The 18136-nt window shown below is 46.9% G+C and overlaps 1 protein-coding gene across 1 annotated transcript in view; it reads right to left on the bottom strand.

Annotated features, from left to right (window-relative positions):
• The window catches only part of LOC117515235 (aminopeptidase N-like), an 80892-nt gene that overhangs the window by 19285 nt on the left and 43471 nt on the right, over positions 1–18136 (bottom strand). Inside the window, exons 7-14 of the mRNA XM_034175717.1 lie at positions 17091–17204; positions 16859–17002; positions 16673–16738; positions 9887–9952; positions 7941–8113; positions 2652–2728; positions 598–731; positions 399–454 (exon numbers count right to left, since the gene is read on the bottom strand). Of these exons, the coding sequence (XP_034031608.1) occupies positions 399–454; positions 598–731; positions 2652–2728; positions 7941–8113; positions 9887–9952; positions 16673–16738; positions 16859–17002; positions 17091–17204 (830 nt within the window). The remainder of the gene's footprint in view (positions 1–398; positions 455–597; positions 732–2651; positions 2729–7940; positions 8114–9886; positions 9953–16672; positions 16739–16858; positions 17003–17090; positions 17205–18136) is intronic.

The following is an 18136-nucleotide window of genomic DNA, read 5'->3' as shown; positions in this document are numbered from 1 at the left end:
CTTCCACCAGGGAAGTTGATGATTATCCCCATCAGCTTCCAGGTCTGCCTCTACTACAGAGGATGCTCCAGTCTGATGCAGGAGTTCTTCAAAGTGTTCCTTCCGGTGCCCGATTACCTCCTCAGTTGAGTCCCATCTTTACTGTGTACAGCGTTGATGGTTTCCCCTCACGGTCCTTCTCCATGGTTGCTCCAAACTCCTCCTACACCTGCTTTTTTGCCTGCCTCACAGCATAAGCTGACACCCTTCAGGTCTGTCAGTACCTTGCAACATATCCTGGAAAGACTTCTTCAGTCAGACTGCCATGTATATATATATATATATATAAAATTCTTTATGTATATATGGTATTTGGGAAATCTAGTTCACCAAATATATAGATATTTGGTACGGCTTACCTGGCCAGGTTGAAGGCATCATCCACAAGCTGAGCTCTGTTGATCACAGGAATTTTCTGAAAACCAAGAGTAAGACCAAGACAGAAAATTAAAACTGCATGGGGATAAATGAAGACTGATAAAGACAGGTGGAAGCCAGATGCAGTTGTCCAAATATTTACAGGTTAACAAGAGTATGCTTTGAATAGGGGTGTCTTACCGAATGATCCTCAATTAATACTTTTAGAAGGCTGTTCCAGTTTCTATCATCATAGTTTACTCTGTAGTAGCCTACAACATTGAGGTTCACCAACACCCAGTCATCTCCTGATGCCTGCATCTCCTTAATTATTTCTAAAGGATGAATGAACGAAGAAAACAGTTACAATGAAATACAACAAAAATATTACAGATATGAAATTCATCTCAATTTTTTCTATTTATTCAAAATGAACAGAAAGCAACTGGGCAGCACGGTGGCTTAATGGTTAGGACTGTTGCCTCACAGCAAGAAGGTCATGTGGTCGATTCCCAGCTGTGACCTTTCTGTGTGGAGTTTGCGTGTTCTCGCCGTGTTTGTGTGGGTTTCCTCCGGGTGCTCCGGCTTCCTCCCACATCCAAATACATGCATGTTAACATGTTCTGTGACGCTTCATCACGGCGTTGCTTTGCGCGTCCACCTCTCCACAATTTCTCTGATACTCACTCGACTGGTAAGCACTGAAAGGCATGTCCCAGCTTGTCTTTCTGGTACTCTGAAACGGAGGTGTTCTTTGTCTCGCTTGTCGTCGTGACGTGCGAAGCGTCCGCTCCTTTCCATGACAAAAACTCCTCGTAACAGTGGAATGTGCCATTCATTTACAAACTGGACGCTGTGTTTTATCCGGGACATCGTCTGGACTAGCACAGGAATTGTGAAAAGATGTGGACGGGCGGTGCCGCGACGCGCAAAGCAACGCCATGATGAAGCATCACAGAACCTGTTCTGGCATGTCCAGGCACATCTGCAATTTCTTGGATAATCACTCGACTGAAAAACCACCAACAGCTGTCTGAACGCCATCTCAAAGCCGTCCTGTGAGACCAAAACGGAGGTGGTTTTGTGTCCGTCCAGCAGCGAATCCATCATGACGCGCGAAGCGTCCGCTCAGCTTTCCATGACAAAATCTCTTGTTAAAAGTGAAATCTGCAGGAAAATGGGTGATGTCCAGCTCTTGTGATAACCAGAGAAAGTGCACATGATGGTCACGGATCCACAGAGCGATCCGTTTAGAAATTAAATGGTCGTTCAGCCTGTCGATGGCAGCTGGAGCGTGGCGCGCCCCACAGCTGCTGAGGGCGTCCTTAAAGCGACAGTAACATCCCTTAATGTCTTTGAAGCCCATAAAATTTTCACCAAAAACCACCTGAATTTCTCGAATGGTGTCCACATGGATGTGCCTCACAGTTTCTAAAAAAAATTTGATCAAGCAAAGCAGCAGTCTCTCAGCCATTTCCCTGAAAATGAAAATCCCCGAGGGGGTGGACCACTCCTCACTCAAAGCCTGCTCACAGGCGAATGACGCAACCGACAGGCGTGAAAAAATTACGCATGCGCATGAAGGTTCAAGGTTGGCTCACGCAAGCACACGTGATTCAAATCCATATGTTTTTTTTGTTTTTTTTAAATAAGGTCGGATACTTTTCTAATAGACCTCGTATATGGTAACACAAAGTGATACCTAGAAAGTAGACCCAGAAGTGAGATGTGTTCTGCTGAGGAACCTTTCTACACATGTCAAAGCATGGAAGCAGGTAGGGAGCAGCATTCAATCACCACAGCTCCCTGAGGTGAAGCATTTTAGTACCTCTCATTCCTCTTACTCCCTGATCTTTTCTGCAACCCACCAGAGCTGGAGCTGCATCACGAAGAGGCATCTAGCGCAAAACCTGTAGATCTGTACTGGTTCATCTGTAGTGACCTTGAGCAATCTGGGGCAGCAGCAAGACAAACACACCTCACAATTTATACAGTGTGGGAGCTGTGCATGAAAATGACAGCTGCGTCAGTTGTACACTGGCAGTGACACAGTGCAGTGTGTGTTTCATTGCGATTAGAAGAGTCCAGTCTTATGGTTGTGATGCCTTTTAGGTTATGTCCAGTTCACTTTTTTTTGGTTGTCCTTGCGTGTGTGTGTGTGAGAACTTTTATATCTCCGATCTTGACAAAGTGCACTTTGGTAACATGGAGGCCTTTGTTCATAAAACCTTCTGGTGTGGATATGGGTAACTTACGTGATGTACTGTTCAACCATATCTGTTCTTGTTGGACTGTAGCTTTCATCCACCGCATTGGAATAATCCATTCATAACTGTTGGATAAACAGCAGGATTATTGAAAATACATACATTTGTTTTTGAATTTTACAAAACAGATTGTTTATGTCCACTATACTTTAAGACAGTCATCCAAATTGATGAAATGTGAGTGTGTGTGTGTGTGTGTGTGTGTGTGTGTGTGTGTGTGTGTGTGTGTGTGTGTGTGTGTGTGTGTGTGTGTGTGTGTGTGGCGGGGGGCAGCAGTGTGCTGGTGTAGCCACGAGCTCGAGGGGAGCGGCAGGGTGGAGGCGGGGGGGGAATGCAACCACCCTTGTTGGAGTCCTCGCTCATTTTTCAGTGGTTCGACTCTGATTCAGCAGTCTCAGAGAATTTTGTTTTGTCCATTATTTCTTCATCCTATTGATAACTACAGCACTGCGGTCATAGAGCGTAAACTTCCACCAACACTAGTTTCTAATTCCACAGATTTTTACCTTGGAAAAAAAGATAAATTAGATGTGATCAAATATCAGGAGAATGTATTTAGTTCATGAACCTGAATGGTGTACTCTGGGTTTTTTTTTCCCCCAACTTTATCAGTTTCTGAATTCTTTTTCAGATAATTTTCACAAAACATTGGTTATCTCTGCTGTGCACAATTTGTCAGTGCTTTTTGGCACTTAGTTTCCAACTGATAAGTGGAAGATAAACAGGCATAAAATTGGAACCTCCATCCAGTTTTGGTGGTGTAGGTAAATCCATAACATACAAATGAGAGTGATTGAGCCACTTTTGATTGAGATATAATGCAAAATGTAAACCGTATGGGTTTTTCAATATTAAAATCAAATGTTCACAAAATCCACAATCCAGATCAGATCCAGATCAAACTTTGTCAGGTGTGTGCCAGTCTGCACCTCACTTTCAAATATACAGATATGATATAAAATATACTTTAAATAGGGTTTTCAATGTTAAATTTAAATGGCCACAAAATCTGTAATCTGGATCAGATCCAGATCAAACGTTGTCAGTCACTAAAGGATACCATCCTACATAACGCTCTCAAATATGAAAGAAATTTGATCTTTTTTGATGGAGTTAGGAATTTTTGAAAACTCGTTAAATTTTTCATATTTTCCAAAATTTTTGGTGACTTTGGCCTTTGACATATGACCTTGAAAATTGAAGCAGTTCTTCCCTATGAGGATATGAATCTTCAGTAAATGATACATAAAATTGTGGCCTCCAGGCTGTTCACAAACCAATAATACGCTTGGGACTCCGACGAGGGCGGTCGCATCTCCTCCACTCCCCCTTATCTCTGTTCTCTGCTTTAACCTTCAAGTCCCTAATTCACCAGACTGTGAATTCCTCAAATTATACTGGATATTGGATCTATTGGACTACTATTGGATTAACCATGGAATTGATCAGCTGGTCTCTGAATGCTATTGACACCTTTTTTCTACAAGAACGTCAGGACCGGGGGATCCTACCTGCCCAGATGGAACACATCCTGTGGGCTATGTTCTCGACTCCTGGAGTTCATGGCGTGTTGCATGCTTGGTGCCTTTCTCCGCTGAGGATGTTGAGGCTTTATTCATTTTTGGTCTTATGGTAGCAGGGCTGGTACTTTTTGGCTTATGTGCTGCCCTGATGTACCGGAAAATTGGCAAGACGGCGGCATCAAAAACCACAGCCCTCGCTTGTCCGTCGTGATTAACGAGGTTGGCAAGGCAGTGCATTCTCAGACTGCGATGACTCTTGAGTTCAGCAAATTGGATGACATCTTGGAGCAGATGTGTGCCTTGCAGTTGAAGTTGAAAATTTCTGAGGCCGTTGAATATTCTTCATCCATAATTGAGAATATTCTTAATTCATAATTGTAGAGAAGCTTGAATCTTCGACTGGACTGGGTTGCTTGACGCGAGGACGTTTCGCTTCAAATCGCAGAAGCTTCCTCAGCTAAAATTCTTGCTCTGGTAGTCTGACTTCTGTCTTGACTCTTGTAGAGAGGAATAACAGAAGCCACAAAAGCTGGAGTTTTAAACCTAACCAGACCCCTCCTACCAAGAGGCAGACTGCTATAGGCTAGTGACTAAACAATAGCTCTAATTAGCACTTGTGCTCTAGTTAGCACCCTCCCAATGACAGGGCAGCTGTCCCTCCTAATGATGGGACGGACGCCTCTCTTGACGGCTCCCTTGACAACTCTCCTGATGACGTGAATGACTCATTACCATGAACAAATGAGTGAAATTGCTTTGACCTGAGCTTTGACCCCATTGTAAACAGGGGACAAAGCGTGTCTCAGTCCACCTCCCCGGTTAAGGCTGGGTTTCAAGTGTTTCACATAAAATGCCTCCTTCACTCCTCTCTCAAACTATTTCCTTTCTCTGGCTAAGATTTTAACTTCCTTGTCCTAAAACGTGTGGTTAGTGTCTTTAAGGTGGAGATGAACTGCAGACTGAGGTCCACCGGCGCCCTCTCTGCGGTGCTGGTATAGCCTTTTGTGTAACGGCTGCTTAGTCTCACCTATGTAGTGTTCTTTACAGTTTTCCTGACAATGGATAGAATACACTACATTGCTCTGTTTGTAACTAGGGATCCTGTCCTTAGGGTGAACTAATTTCTGTCTCAAGGTGTTAACAGGTTTAAAGTAAACTGGGATTTTGTACTGTCTGAAGACCCGCTGTAGTTTTTCCCCTACTCCTGCTAAATAAGGGAGAGACACTCCTCTTCTTCTTTTGTTCATGGTAATGAGTCATTCACATAATCAGGAGAGTCGTCAGGGGAGAGGGAGAGGCATCCGTCCCATAATTAGGATGGACAGCTGCCCTGTCATTAGGAGGGTGCTAACTAGAGCATAATAGGTGCTAATTAGAGCTATTGTTTAGTCACTAGCCTATAGAAGTCTGCCTCTCAGTAGGAGGGGTCTGGCTACATTTAAAACTCCAGCTTTTGTGGCTTCTGTTATTCCTCTCTACAAGAGTCAAGACGGAAGTCAGACTACCAGAGCAAGAATTTTAGCTGAGGAAGCTTTTGCGATTTGAAGCGAAACGTCCTCGCGTCAAGCAACCCAGTCCAGTCAAAGATTCGAGCTTCTCTACTATGGAAACCACCTGGACAACGGAGAGCCTTCACAGAAACATTAATTCATAATTGTTTTTCACGGCTCAAGCCTGAAGGTCAAATTACCCGACTGTTTTCCCTCCAGAGGAATTTTTTCAGCCTTTCGATCATTTGGCTGTTTCTTATCTCAACTCACAAAGACAATAAACTGCTTTTCACAGGACTGAAGCATGTTCCATTCCCTCCCCCCACCCCCCATCAACACTCCCCACTCCAGCTTCTGCTCACGTCATTCCTTCCCTCTTCTGCGGGGGCGGTGCAGTTTTAGCTGCAGCCCCGTTCTTCCCCCCATGTGACGGCGGAGCATCTCAGGGTTGCTGCGTGACCTTCACCCACTTGCCTCAATACGGATAACAGACTTCTTCAAACTTAGTGCAAATAAACAATGTCAAATGTGTATGTACTGTCTTTAATTCTGATGTGTGCCATTATTACGGTAAACAAGTAATAATTGTGGAGTAATTGCTGTCTGAGGTAACTGGAGTGTAAACATAATTTCTCCACTGTGAGATCAATAAAGTATATCTCATCTCATCTCTCATAAACAGGGGTGAAAACAACCTCCACCAACTTCATTGGCAGACGAAATAAGAATTCTCTGTGACAGCTCGATCACACTACTGAAAACACTGATGAACACGACAGCTTCATGGAATTGCTCATGTATGGTACAGTACAGAGGAGCAAACGTGTTGGAGGAATAATCCAATGAACCTGTGTGGAAAATCAAACACACATGATCTGTTCCTTGAAAGGGTGTTTAAATGTTTCTATGCCCCAAAAAACTTTGCAGATGTGTTCAAATTTCAAATGATTTACAAAGATAACCGAAGTGATAGCAAAAATGTTAAATTCCTGCAGTGTTAGTATGTCTATGTTCCAACAGTATATTCCAGACTTTTCCAATAAATTGTGTTTCCTACAGCAAAGGTTCTTCACTGTGCTGAACCATCTCTTGCTGAACATGAACACCATCAGTGGAGATATGGAAGATGCTGTTGAAGTAGTCTAATGAGTATATACCGATATACTTTTGAATGCAACCCCATAACATGAGAGCTTCTGGGTGTGGGCACAATGGGCACATAGACTGCATTTCTATGTGCTAATGTCTGCAGTTATATCAAGACTTTTCCACAAAGCTAAAATGTATCTGTTGACAACTGAAAACTGTCTTCTGCTGAGGAGTGTGGCATACTGTTCATGGAATTATGGATGTATATTATGTTTCCAAAAGAGATTTAATGAGATTAGAAAATGGTGAGTCTTTGAATTTACTGCAATCCTGCTGCAATGAAATCATCCACCACTCAATCCAAAAACTAACATGGGCAGTGTAACAATGGTCTGGTATGTGAGAGTGGAATGAGATGAGGTGATGTTCCTCTTTCTTCTAATATGACACCACACGCACGCTCCTCTCTGCTCCACACTGTGATCCATACATACCTGATCCATGCTTGTATTGTTCAAATAACCTGACCTATGCTAAGTATTACTCCACATCAGAATCAGAATCAGGCTTTACTGTCATTGCATGCTGAGGTTCCATGAAATTTAGGTGCTTATTCCTTGAAAAAAACAGTGTACAAGACAAACTAAAAACAGTGCTCAAAACTGCCCAAAGAAAAAAGATGTAAGTTAGTAAGTAAAAAAAGAAATAGACATAATAAAAATGGTATATACAGATATTTGCACAAATTACATCTGAGACTATTTTGGGTCACAGGGTGTCTTCACAACACATTTTTTTTTTTAAGATGTTGAAAACTTTACTGATTTCCCAAAAGACCTACAGTGCTACTTTTCCCATCTATTAAGACCTATTACACCCCATTTCAGACCCAGATTGGGGGTCTTCACTACAAATGTAGGCAGACGTGCCCAAAATCTGCAATGGGAGAGCAACTTATGAGTTGTAGTGGGGCTTTAGGGCATTTTTGAGTTTCAGTGGGGTATTATTTAAATGACATAAAATGAATGAGTGGATACCGTAGGGGAAGGTTAGGAATCGAGAGTAGAGAGGCTCAAAGATCCACTTTGGTGTTATTCCAGAGTCAAAGACAATGCGATGCAAAGAGCCATTATTTGATGCCAAGAATGTACTGGTAAGATGGTAAGAGAACATACTTGAACGGAGAGTCGACCGTAACTTCAGAATCTGGGTCCAGAAGGAAGTGCTTCTGGGATACATTTCCATTGCTGGTATTAACGGTAACAACAGGAAACCCCATCTGCCGCACCCAGGTGTTCATAATTTTGTGAACACTTGTAGGAAGATTTATGTTATAATCATCAACAACCTGTGGAAAAACACATGAAGAACTGAATGTTGATCATCCTGACTAATAAATGGTCTAATTGTTCAACTGCACGATAAATCCATTGACTTTGTGCCAACTTCTGAGTAGAGGATAAGTAGAGGATCATCATGAAGTCATTTCTGATTTGGTCAAAATGTAGAAAGTGAACCTGATAGAAACATGAAAGTACACAATAACGCCTCCATTTTTCACTTCAGGAATCACTAACCATGTTCCATGAAGGACCCAAAGAGTGCAGATGTTTGTGCCATCCAGTCACCTCAGCAGTAGATTTCACTGAAGTGGTACGCATCAATGAAATCACCTGCTAAAAGGGTTAGTTGGAATAACGACCTGCACCCTCTTGGCTCTTCATGGTACATGCTTGAAACAGAGGCATCCCCTTGACCTTGTCCAGTTGCTATCATACTCAACACAAGGGCACATACAGGCTGGCTTATGCCCAGAGCAACACACCACATGCCCAAAATATCACAGCTGGCCCCCTCTCACCCATGCATGTGATCCTCCTCATCCGTAAGTAAAAGAAAGTAATTTCAGATCCTCCTATGAGGCCTGGTACTAAACACATTTACACAATGCCTTAGGTCACTGGTTAGTGTTCAAGTCTTACAACCACAAAGTAAGAAAGGAAGCACAAGGACTATGAAGACTTCAGCCTTTGCTCTCCTGCTAGACACTTATTTCCAGCAACCTTGCACCTCTTCCCAGGCATCTCTTAATCTCTAAGGCTGAGGCATGAACACCACTACTGAGATACGTAATGAGAAAAGTTCAACATTTTTATTACACACTGATGGACTACTAATGGTCGGGTCCAGGAAGTCAGTGACAACCTGGATCTTAGGCTTCATCCATGACAATTACAAATCAGTGTATCCACTAATTCTGTCGAGATCACTGCATCATCTGCAATGTCAAACTCAGTAAACCATTCTTCGCCAACTAAGGACCTAAGCCACCGGTTTCCACAACACACCAAGCCAGTGAAAACATTAAAAAGAGTAGGACTCAAAACACATTGAATCTGATGAATAGACTTGTACATTTTGAAAAATTCAGAGATTCTACACCTGCTCCACTCAGCACTCAGAGTTCAAGCAATTTATTGGAATCCTGCAAATTCTCTGGATGTCCCAGAGAGCAGCCTGGTTAACTGCATCAACCCCTTTTTGATAACCGAAGCTGCAAAGAAGCACCACTCATATTCCTGCTTACTACTCGCAGAGCTAGGATGTTATCTATGGTTGACGTCTTGGGTATGAATCCAGACTGCTCCAGTCACTCTGTGACATGTAGCCGGCACTGAATCCTGTTCAGAATAACCCTTGGAAGCACCTTTCCTGGCACAGAGAGCAGTGTAAAAACCCCTGTAGTTGTTACAATCCAGGTGATTTTCCTTTCCTTTCCTTTCCTATGAGAAGTCCTTTATTCCAGTCTATAGGTACTTGTCTTCCAGACTGCAAATAAAGACTGGTTGCAATGCCAGGAAAGCAGCATCTCCATTCCTGTGGCAGAGATGTCTAGAACTTTAACCACCTTCATGCTCTCAGCGATTTCATTGCCTTTGTGATTGCACTCATATTGTGTGATTTGCAGTTGACTGGAGAATCTGCCACAAGAACCCTGGCAGTGGAGATGTCTAACATCCCAGCAGGATGATCAGCCTTACATAACTACTAGAAGTAGCCAGTTGAATGAAATAGCACAGCACCACATTTCTGCCTTATGTAGGATGAATAGCAGACTTGCCTGTTGCAGATGGTTCCATAGATCTGTGTAGACTGCATTATCAAACTTAAAAGCTTCCAGGTAACTCTGCAGCAAAGGAAAATAAGCACAATAAACCCCAAAGTAATTTTGTATATGTATTTATTTTATATTGTGGGTTCCTCTGTGTGCATGTCACTGAGGACCTCTGCTGGATCCTCATTTATCAAACTGTGTTCCAAATGGTGTTGAATGAAAAAGATTTAATATGTGTAAGTACAAAAAATAAATAAATAAATAATAATAAAAAAAAAAATTATATTTATCAAACAGATGCATGTCAGTAAGTATCAGATGCTGATAAACCCCACATGTTCTAAAGAGCATGCTCATGCACGTTCATGGTCATTTGCATTCAGAAACTCATTCAGCAAATCATATAACAAAACATCAGTTTGTTGCTTGTGTTCTTCACCTGAATAACAGCTAAGAGTGCAATGACAAATTTTGTAAAATGCAGACTGGAGTGTTTGTGTGTGTGTTCACAGCAGTAAGATGAAAAAAATATATAAAAATAAAGAAATAAAATGAATGCAGTACATTTATATAGCACTTTTCTATAAGCACTTTATATTGATGCCTCACATTCACCCATGCACACACACACACACACACACACACACACACACACACACACACACACACACACACACACACACACACACACTGATGTTCGGGTGCTGCCATGCAAGGCACTCACTACACACCTGGAGCACCTTGTGTTCCTTTGAATTTCACGTGTCTGTTGTTTCCTGCCTGCCTTGATTTTTGCACCTGTTGTTCATTATTTTTTCTTGCTGTTCAGCAACACCAGTTTGTCGGTTGGTTGCCTGTCGATTAACGTTTTTGTCCATGTGTCATGGTGATATGTTCCCGTGGTCCGTCCAGTGTTCACTGTGTGTTGGGAAGGTGTCGTAGCACGGACCCACAACAGGGGGCGCAAATGAACGGACAATGAGTAAGCCAAAAGGTAACAATTTAATGTTGTGATATTACACAACGAAACGTGTCTTAATTTCACAGTCAATAAACACCAGGTGAAGTGTGGGCAGGCTCGAAGATAGAAGACGCCCGACGAGAGAGAAGCCGCGTCCCACACGGCTTCCACCACCAACGGCCTGAAGAACACCGGAGCCGCCAAGTCCCGAGTCCCCAGGTGGCCTCTGTCTTTGACTGTCGACCCTGGTACTGCTGGCAGAAAGCAGAAATATGATGTGTGAGTGTGAGTCCGCACACTCAGTAATCTATAGTCCAGATACCGTTAGGAGGGAGCACCTCCACCTCCAAATCACACACACTCGTGCAGCTCCTGTTTGTCCCTCTTCTGGGTCTTCACAGGAATGCGACTGCACACAGAACAAAGTTAGACAGCGTATTAGTCAGCAGAGAAATTACCTTGGTTCTGGTAGTCGATTTCTCGGCGTGGAGGTGGAGTTGCAGTCCGGCTTTTATGGTAGTGATGATGAGTGACAGCTGGTGCAGAGGATGAGTGACAGCTGTCACTTCTTCTGGGTCTGGCGCCCTCTCGTGCTTGGAGCCCGCACTCCAAGCAGGGCGCCCTCTGGTGGTGGTGGGCCAGCAGTACCTCCTCTTCAGCGGCCCACACAACAGGACCCCCCCCTCAACGGGCGCCTCCTGGCGTCCGACCAGGCTTGTCCGGATGTCTTGTGTAGAATTCGGCCAGGAGGGCCGGGTCCAGGATGAAGCTCCTCTTCACCCAGGAGCGTTCTTCAGGTCCATACCCCTCCCAGTCCACCAGATATTGGAAACCCCGGCCCTTACGACGGACGTCCAGGAGCCTGCGGACTGTCCAGGCAGGCTCCCCGTCAATGAGCCGGGCAGGAGGCGGCGTAGGTACAGAGGGGCGAGGTGTGGTGTAGTTTGAGACGGGAAACATGAAAGACAGGGTGAATCCGCAGTGAAGCCGGGAGTTGAAGCTTCACTGCGGCCGGGTTGATGATCTTGAGGATACGAAAGGGTCCGATGAATCTGTCCTTTAGTTTTGGGGAGTCGACACACAAAGGGATGTCCTTGGTCGAGAGCCACACCTCCTGCCCGGGCTGGTATGTTGGGGCCGGGGAACGTCGGCGGTCCGCATGGGTCTTGGCCCTCGTCCGGGCTTTTAACAGGGCAGAGCGGGCGGTCCGCCACACCCGGCGGCACCTCCTGAGGTGGGCCTGGACCGAGGGCACACCGACCTCTCCCTCCACCAGCGGGAACAATGGGGGCTGGAACCCCAAACATGCCTCAAAAGGGGAGAGGCCGGTAGCAGACGAGACTTGGCTGTTATGGGCATACTGGATCCAGGCCAGATGGTGACTCCAGGCCGCCGGGTGCGCGGAGGTGACGCAGCGAAGGGCCTGTTCCAACTCCTGGTTAGCCCGCTCTGCCTGGCCGTTGGTCTGGGGGTGGTACCCGGACGAGAGACTCACGGTGGCCCCCAGCTCCTTACAGAAACTCTTCCACACCTGCAAAGAGAACTGGGGACCACGATCTGATACAATGTCCGATGGTATCCCATGCAGCCGCATGACGTGTTGGACCAGAAGGTCTGCCGTCTCCTGGGCTGTCGGGAGCTTCGGGAGGGCCACGAAGTGGGCCGCCTTGGAGAACCGGTCCACTATCGTGAAAATAACGGTGTTGCCCTGGGACGGCGGGAGGCCCGTGATGAAGTCCAGGCCGATGTGAGACCAGGGGCGATGAGGCACCGGCAGGGGCTGGAGGAGTCCCGTCGTCCTCCGATGGTCTGCCTTGCCCCTGGCGCAGATGGTACAGGCCTGGACGTAGTCCCGGACGTCGGTTTCCAGGGACGCCCACCAGAAGCGCTGCTGGACTACTGCCACGGTCCTACGCACTCCGGGATGACAGGAGAGCTTGGATCCGTGACAGAAGTCCAATACGGCAGCTCTTGCCTCTGGTGGGACGTACAGTCTGTTCTTGGGGCCAGTCCCCGGGTCCGGGCTCCTTGTCAGGGCCTCCCGGACGGTCTTCTCCACGTCCCATGTGAGGGTGGCCATGACAGTGGACTCGGGGATGATGGTCTCGGTGGGGTTCGACAGCCCCGCTTTGGCTTCTTCTTCGTGTACCCGGGACAATGCATCTAGTTTTTGGTTCTTGGTCCCGGGGCGATACGTGATCTGGAAGTCAAAGCGCCCGAAGAACAGAGACCAGCGGGCTTGCCTGGGGTTCAGCCGCTTGGCGGTCCGGATGTACTCCAGGTTCCGATGGTCAGTGAAAACCGTGAAGGGCAACGATGCCCCCTCCAGCAGGTGTCTCCACTCTTCAAGAGCCTCCTTCACCGCAAGAAGTTCCCGATTGCCGACGTCATAGTTCCGTTCAGCTGGGGTCAACCTGCGGGAATAAAAGGCACAAGGATGGAGGACTTTATCAGCCTCCACGCTCTGGGACAGCACGGCTCCTATCCCTGAGTCAGAGGCGTCCACCTCTACTATGTACTGGCGATCAGGATCAGGCTGCACCAGAACTGGTGCAGTCGAGAACCGGCGTTTCAACTCCTGGAACGCGGCTTCGCACCGATCCGACCAGGCGAAGGGGACCTTGGTGGAGGTCAGGGCAGTCAGGGGGCTAACTACCTGACTGTAACCTTTAATGAACCTCCTGTAGAAATTTGCAAAGCCTAGGAACTGCTGTAGTTTCCTGCGGCTTGTTGGTTGGGGCCAATCTCTCACCGCCGCAACCTTAGCCGGATCAGGGGCAACGGAGTTGGAGGAGATGATGAACCCCAGGAAGGACAAAGAAGTGCGGTGGAACTCGCACTTCTCGCCCTTCACAAACAGCCGGTTCTCCAACAACCGCTGTAGGACCTGACGTACATGCTGGACATGGGTCTCAGGGTCCGGGGAAAAGATGAGTATATCGTCCAGATATACGAAGACGAACCGATGCAGGAAGTCCCGCAAGACGTCATTTACCAAAGCTTGGAACGTCGCGGGGGCGTTAGTGAGGCCGAACGGCATGATCAGGTACTCAAAATGACCTAACGGGGTGTTGAATGCCGTCTTCCATTCGTCTCCCTTCCGGATCCGAACCAGGTGGTACGCGTTTCTAAGATCCAATTTTGTGAAAATTTGGGCTCCATGCAGGGGCGTGAACACTGAATCTAACAGAGGTAACGGGTATCGGTTGCGAACCGTGATCTCGTTCAGCCCTCTGTAATCAATGCATGGACGGAGTCCGCCGTCTTTCTTGCCCACAAAAAAGAAACCAGCACCCATCGGGGAGGTGGAGTTCCGGATCAGCCCGGCAGCTAAGGAGTCCCGGATGTAGGTCTCCATTGATTCGCGTTCCGGACGTGAGAGGTTGTACAGCCTGCTGGACGGGTACTCAGCACCCGGGACCAAATCGATGGCACAATCATACGGTCGGTGCGGGGGAAGAGTGAGTGCCAGATCTTTGCTGAAAACGTCAGCAAGATCGTGGTACTCCTTTGGCACCGCCGATAGATTGGGGGGAACTTTGACCTCCTCATTAGCCGTAGTGCCGGGAGGAACCGAGGATCCTAAGCACTCCCGGTGGCAGGTTTCGCTCCACTGCGTCACAACCCCAGACGGCCAATCAATCCGGGAATTGTGCTTCACCATCCATGGAAAGCCCAAAATCACTCGGGAGGTAGAAGGTGTTACATGGAACACTATCTCCTCCCTGTGATTCCCAGACACAACCAAAGTCACTGGTTGTGTCTGATGTGTGATTAATGGAAGCAGGGTGCCATCTAGTGCTCGCACCTGCAATGGTGCCGGCAGAGCCACCAGAGGGAGCCCTACTTCCTTTACCCATCTGCTGTCCAGCAGATTCCCTTCAGACCCTGTGTCTATCAGTGCTGGGGCATGAAGGGTTAAATCCCCACAAAGGATTGTTACTGGGATTCGTGCAGATTTGCGGGGTTTTCCCGCGTGCGTGTTATGACCCACCCTTAGCCCAGTTTCTAAGGACGGGCGTTGTAGTTTGACCGTTTTTGGGCAGTCCTTCTGCATGTGCTCGCAAGAGCCGCAGACGAAACACTCCCCGTGGGCCAGCCTCCTTTGTCTGATGTTTGACTTTAATTTGGCCCTACTCGTGTCCCTAGCCTCCTCAGCAGGGGGAGCTGTAGCCACACGGAGCTCTCTGGCAGTGAAGCGTGGGGACGACGTCACCTTGTCGGAACCGGAAGGGGGAGGGACGACTCGTGCCCGGTCATGCCTCCCGGCCTTCTCCCGACGATGCTCGCTTAAACGGTTGTCTAAACGTATAACCAAATCGATCAGCCCGTCAAATTCCCGCGGTTCCTCCTTGGCCAGTAGGTGCTCCTTGAGGACCGGGGACAGTCCATTTACAAAGGCGGCGCGGAGCGCAACGTTATTCCAGCCAGACCTCGCTGCCGCGATGCGGAAGCCGACTGCATACTCGGCTGCGCTACGGCGCCCCTGTCTCATCGACAGCAGCACGTTCGAAGCGGTCTCGCCTCTGTTGGGATGATCAAACACTTGTTTGAATTCCCGTACAAACCCAGTATAAGACGTTAGGAGCCGTGAATTCTGCTCCCAAAGCGCCGTAGCCCATGCGCGTGCCTCTCCTCAAAGCAAATTAATAACATAAGCCACCCAGCTAGTGTCTGATGCGTACATGACGGGGCGCTGTGAAAAGACGAGCGAACACTGCATGAGGAAGTCCGCGCACGTCTCGACACAGCCCCCGTACGGTTCCGGAGGGCTTATGTATGCTTCAGGGGACTTCACAGGAATGTGACTGCACACAGAACAAAGTTAGACAGCGTATTAGTCAGCAGAGAAATTACCTTGGTTCTGGTAGTCGATTTCTCGGCGGGGAGGTGGAGTTGCAGTCCGGCTTTTATGGTAGTGATGATAACGAGTGACAGCTGGTGCAGAGGATGAGTGACAGCTGTCACTTCTTCTGGGTCTGGCGCCCTCTCGTGCTTGGAGCCCGCACTCCAAGCAGGGCGCCCTCTGGTGGTGGTGGGCCAGCAGTACCTCCTCTTCAGCGGCCCACACAACACTGTGCCTTGTATGGTTTATCACACACCTTGTTTTCAGTTGTCATTAGTTTTGTCTTCTCCATTGCACCTCCCAGTTTTTCTCTGCCGTGTGTTTAGTGTTGAACTCTTTGTTGGATTCCTGTCTCTGCACCTCATTGTTTGTTTTTTGTTCACTCACCTGGATTATTAAAGCACACTACGGTTTTTGTGCCCTCATGGGTTTTTTGTGCTGTCTACTTATTGGGGTTCGATTTCACTCTGATTCAACCCAAACTGTAACAAAATTCTTCATGAGCTATTACAGATTGAGTGAAATAAGTCACACCCACATACCTTTGGCAGCCAAATGCAGCAAAACAGGAAAAAAAAATCCATTCAATAACTTTTGTTCAAAGATCAAAAAATGTTGGAAAAGTTCAGAAAAACAGTTTTACAAAATATTCAAATGGGCCAATATAGTGTTAAAATTTGATTCGAACCAACAAATCATCCATAATTGAAGAGAATGATTATTATTTATCAGTGAGTTTTCACACCAGAGCTCCTGGATCACTGCTCTTTTCCAGTTATTAATCAACGCTGGTTTTAAATGTACATTCAGCTCTCAGATAACTTTTTCTTTTGTTTTATTATTATTATCTGTATTCATGTAGTTTTTTTTTATGTACTGAATTGAATTTTTCCATCTTCCTTGAAAACATTTGTCTTTTTTCATTGGTTCATGTACATTGGTTCTGTAATATAAAAGTATCCGACAATCCTGATGACGTTCTTACCCTGAGTCCCATTTTGAAGACTTCCTCAGTCAAAAAATCAGACAGCATCCTCAGAACAGATGCTCCCTTGAAGACAAGATAAGATTTGTAGGTTATTATCATTATTGTAGGAGTTTTATTTTTTATTATTATTGTGATAAGAACTTGCCCGTGCACAGTAATTACATGTAACGTTGTCGTGGTTACCTTGCTATAAGAGATGGCATCAAACAGCTCACTGATCTGTGCTGGGGTTTGGATCGTCTCTTCATCAGAGGACAGAGGGTGAGACGTAGCTAAGGCATCAATGGCAAACACTCGGTGGATGTCACTCAACACGATGAGGTCTGACTGTTAGGAGGGAGGAGGTGATGCATTCTGTAGATGTTATGTTTCACTGACACACTCACAAACTGCTGTGGCTGTGAGAAATTCCTACCACATTCCAGTTCGGTTCAGCATAGTTGGCTCCCAGGTATTCAACATAGGAAGCAAAGCCTTCATTGAGCCACAAGTCATTCCACCACCTCAGGGTAACCAGATTTCCAAACCACTGGAGGCACAGAATGGACATACTGTATGGATGCTGCGCAAGCAGAACACTGCACAATTGAGCATATGATTGCAAAATAGAATGCACAAACAGGTGTGCACATAGTGTTGGGAAGGTGTCGTAACACGGACCCACAACAGGGGGCGCAAGTGAACGGACAATGGATAAGAAAAGGAGTAACAATTTAATGTTGCGAAAGTACACAACGGAATACAAACAGAAATAACAGGTGCCAATTGTATACAAGAGGACGGTGGGCAGGCTCGAAGATAGGAGATCTCTGATGAACGAGGAGCCGGGGCCCACACCGCTTCCACCACCAACGGCCTGAAGAACACCGGAGCCGCCAAGTCCTGAATCCCCAGGTGGACTCTGTCCTCCGTTGTCGGCCCTGGTACTGCTGGCAAAGAAGAAACAGAAGGAGGTGAGTGTGAGTCCTCACACCCAGCAACCTTTACACTCAAAGTCTCTGGGAGGGAAAACCTCCACCTCCAGATACGTTTCTCTCGTGCAGCTCCTGTTGGTCCCTCTTCTGGATCACCACAGGAATGCGGCTGCACACAGAACAAAGTTTAGACAATCGATAAGTCAGCAGAGAAATTACCTTTGTGGTAGATGATTTCTCGGCGAGGAGGTGGAGTTGTGATCCGCTTCTTGTAAGGAGGTTAATGAGAGACAGCTGGTGAGGTTGACAGGTGACAGCTGTCTCTTCCAATAGCTCTGGCGCCCTCTCATGCTTGAAGCCCGCACTCCAAGCAGGGCGCCGACTGGTGGTGGTGGGCCAGCAGTACCTCCTCTTCAGCGGCCCACACAACAGGACCCCCCCCTCAACGGGCGCCTCCTGGCGCCCGACCAGGCTTGTCCGGGTGTCGGCGGTAGAAATCGACCAGAAGGGCCGGGTCCAGGATGAAGCTCCGTTTCACCCAGGAGCG

Source organism: Thalassophryne amazonica, chromosome 8, assembly GCF_902500255.1.
Source record: "Thalassophryne amazonica chromosome 8, fThaAma1.1, whole genome shotgun sequence".
Taxonomy (NCBI): domain Eukaryota; kingdom Metazoa; phylum Chordata; class Actinopteri; order Batrachoidiformes; family Batrachoididae; genus Thalassophryne; species Thalassophryne amazonica.
The sequence above is the reverse complement of the archived record's forward strand: the minus strand, read 5'-3'. Positions and strand labels throughout refer to the sequence as shown.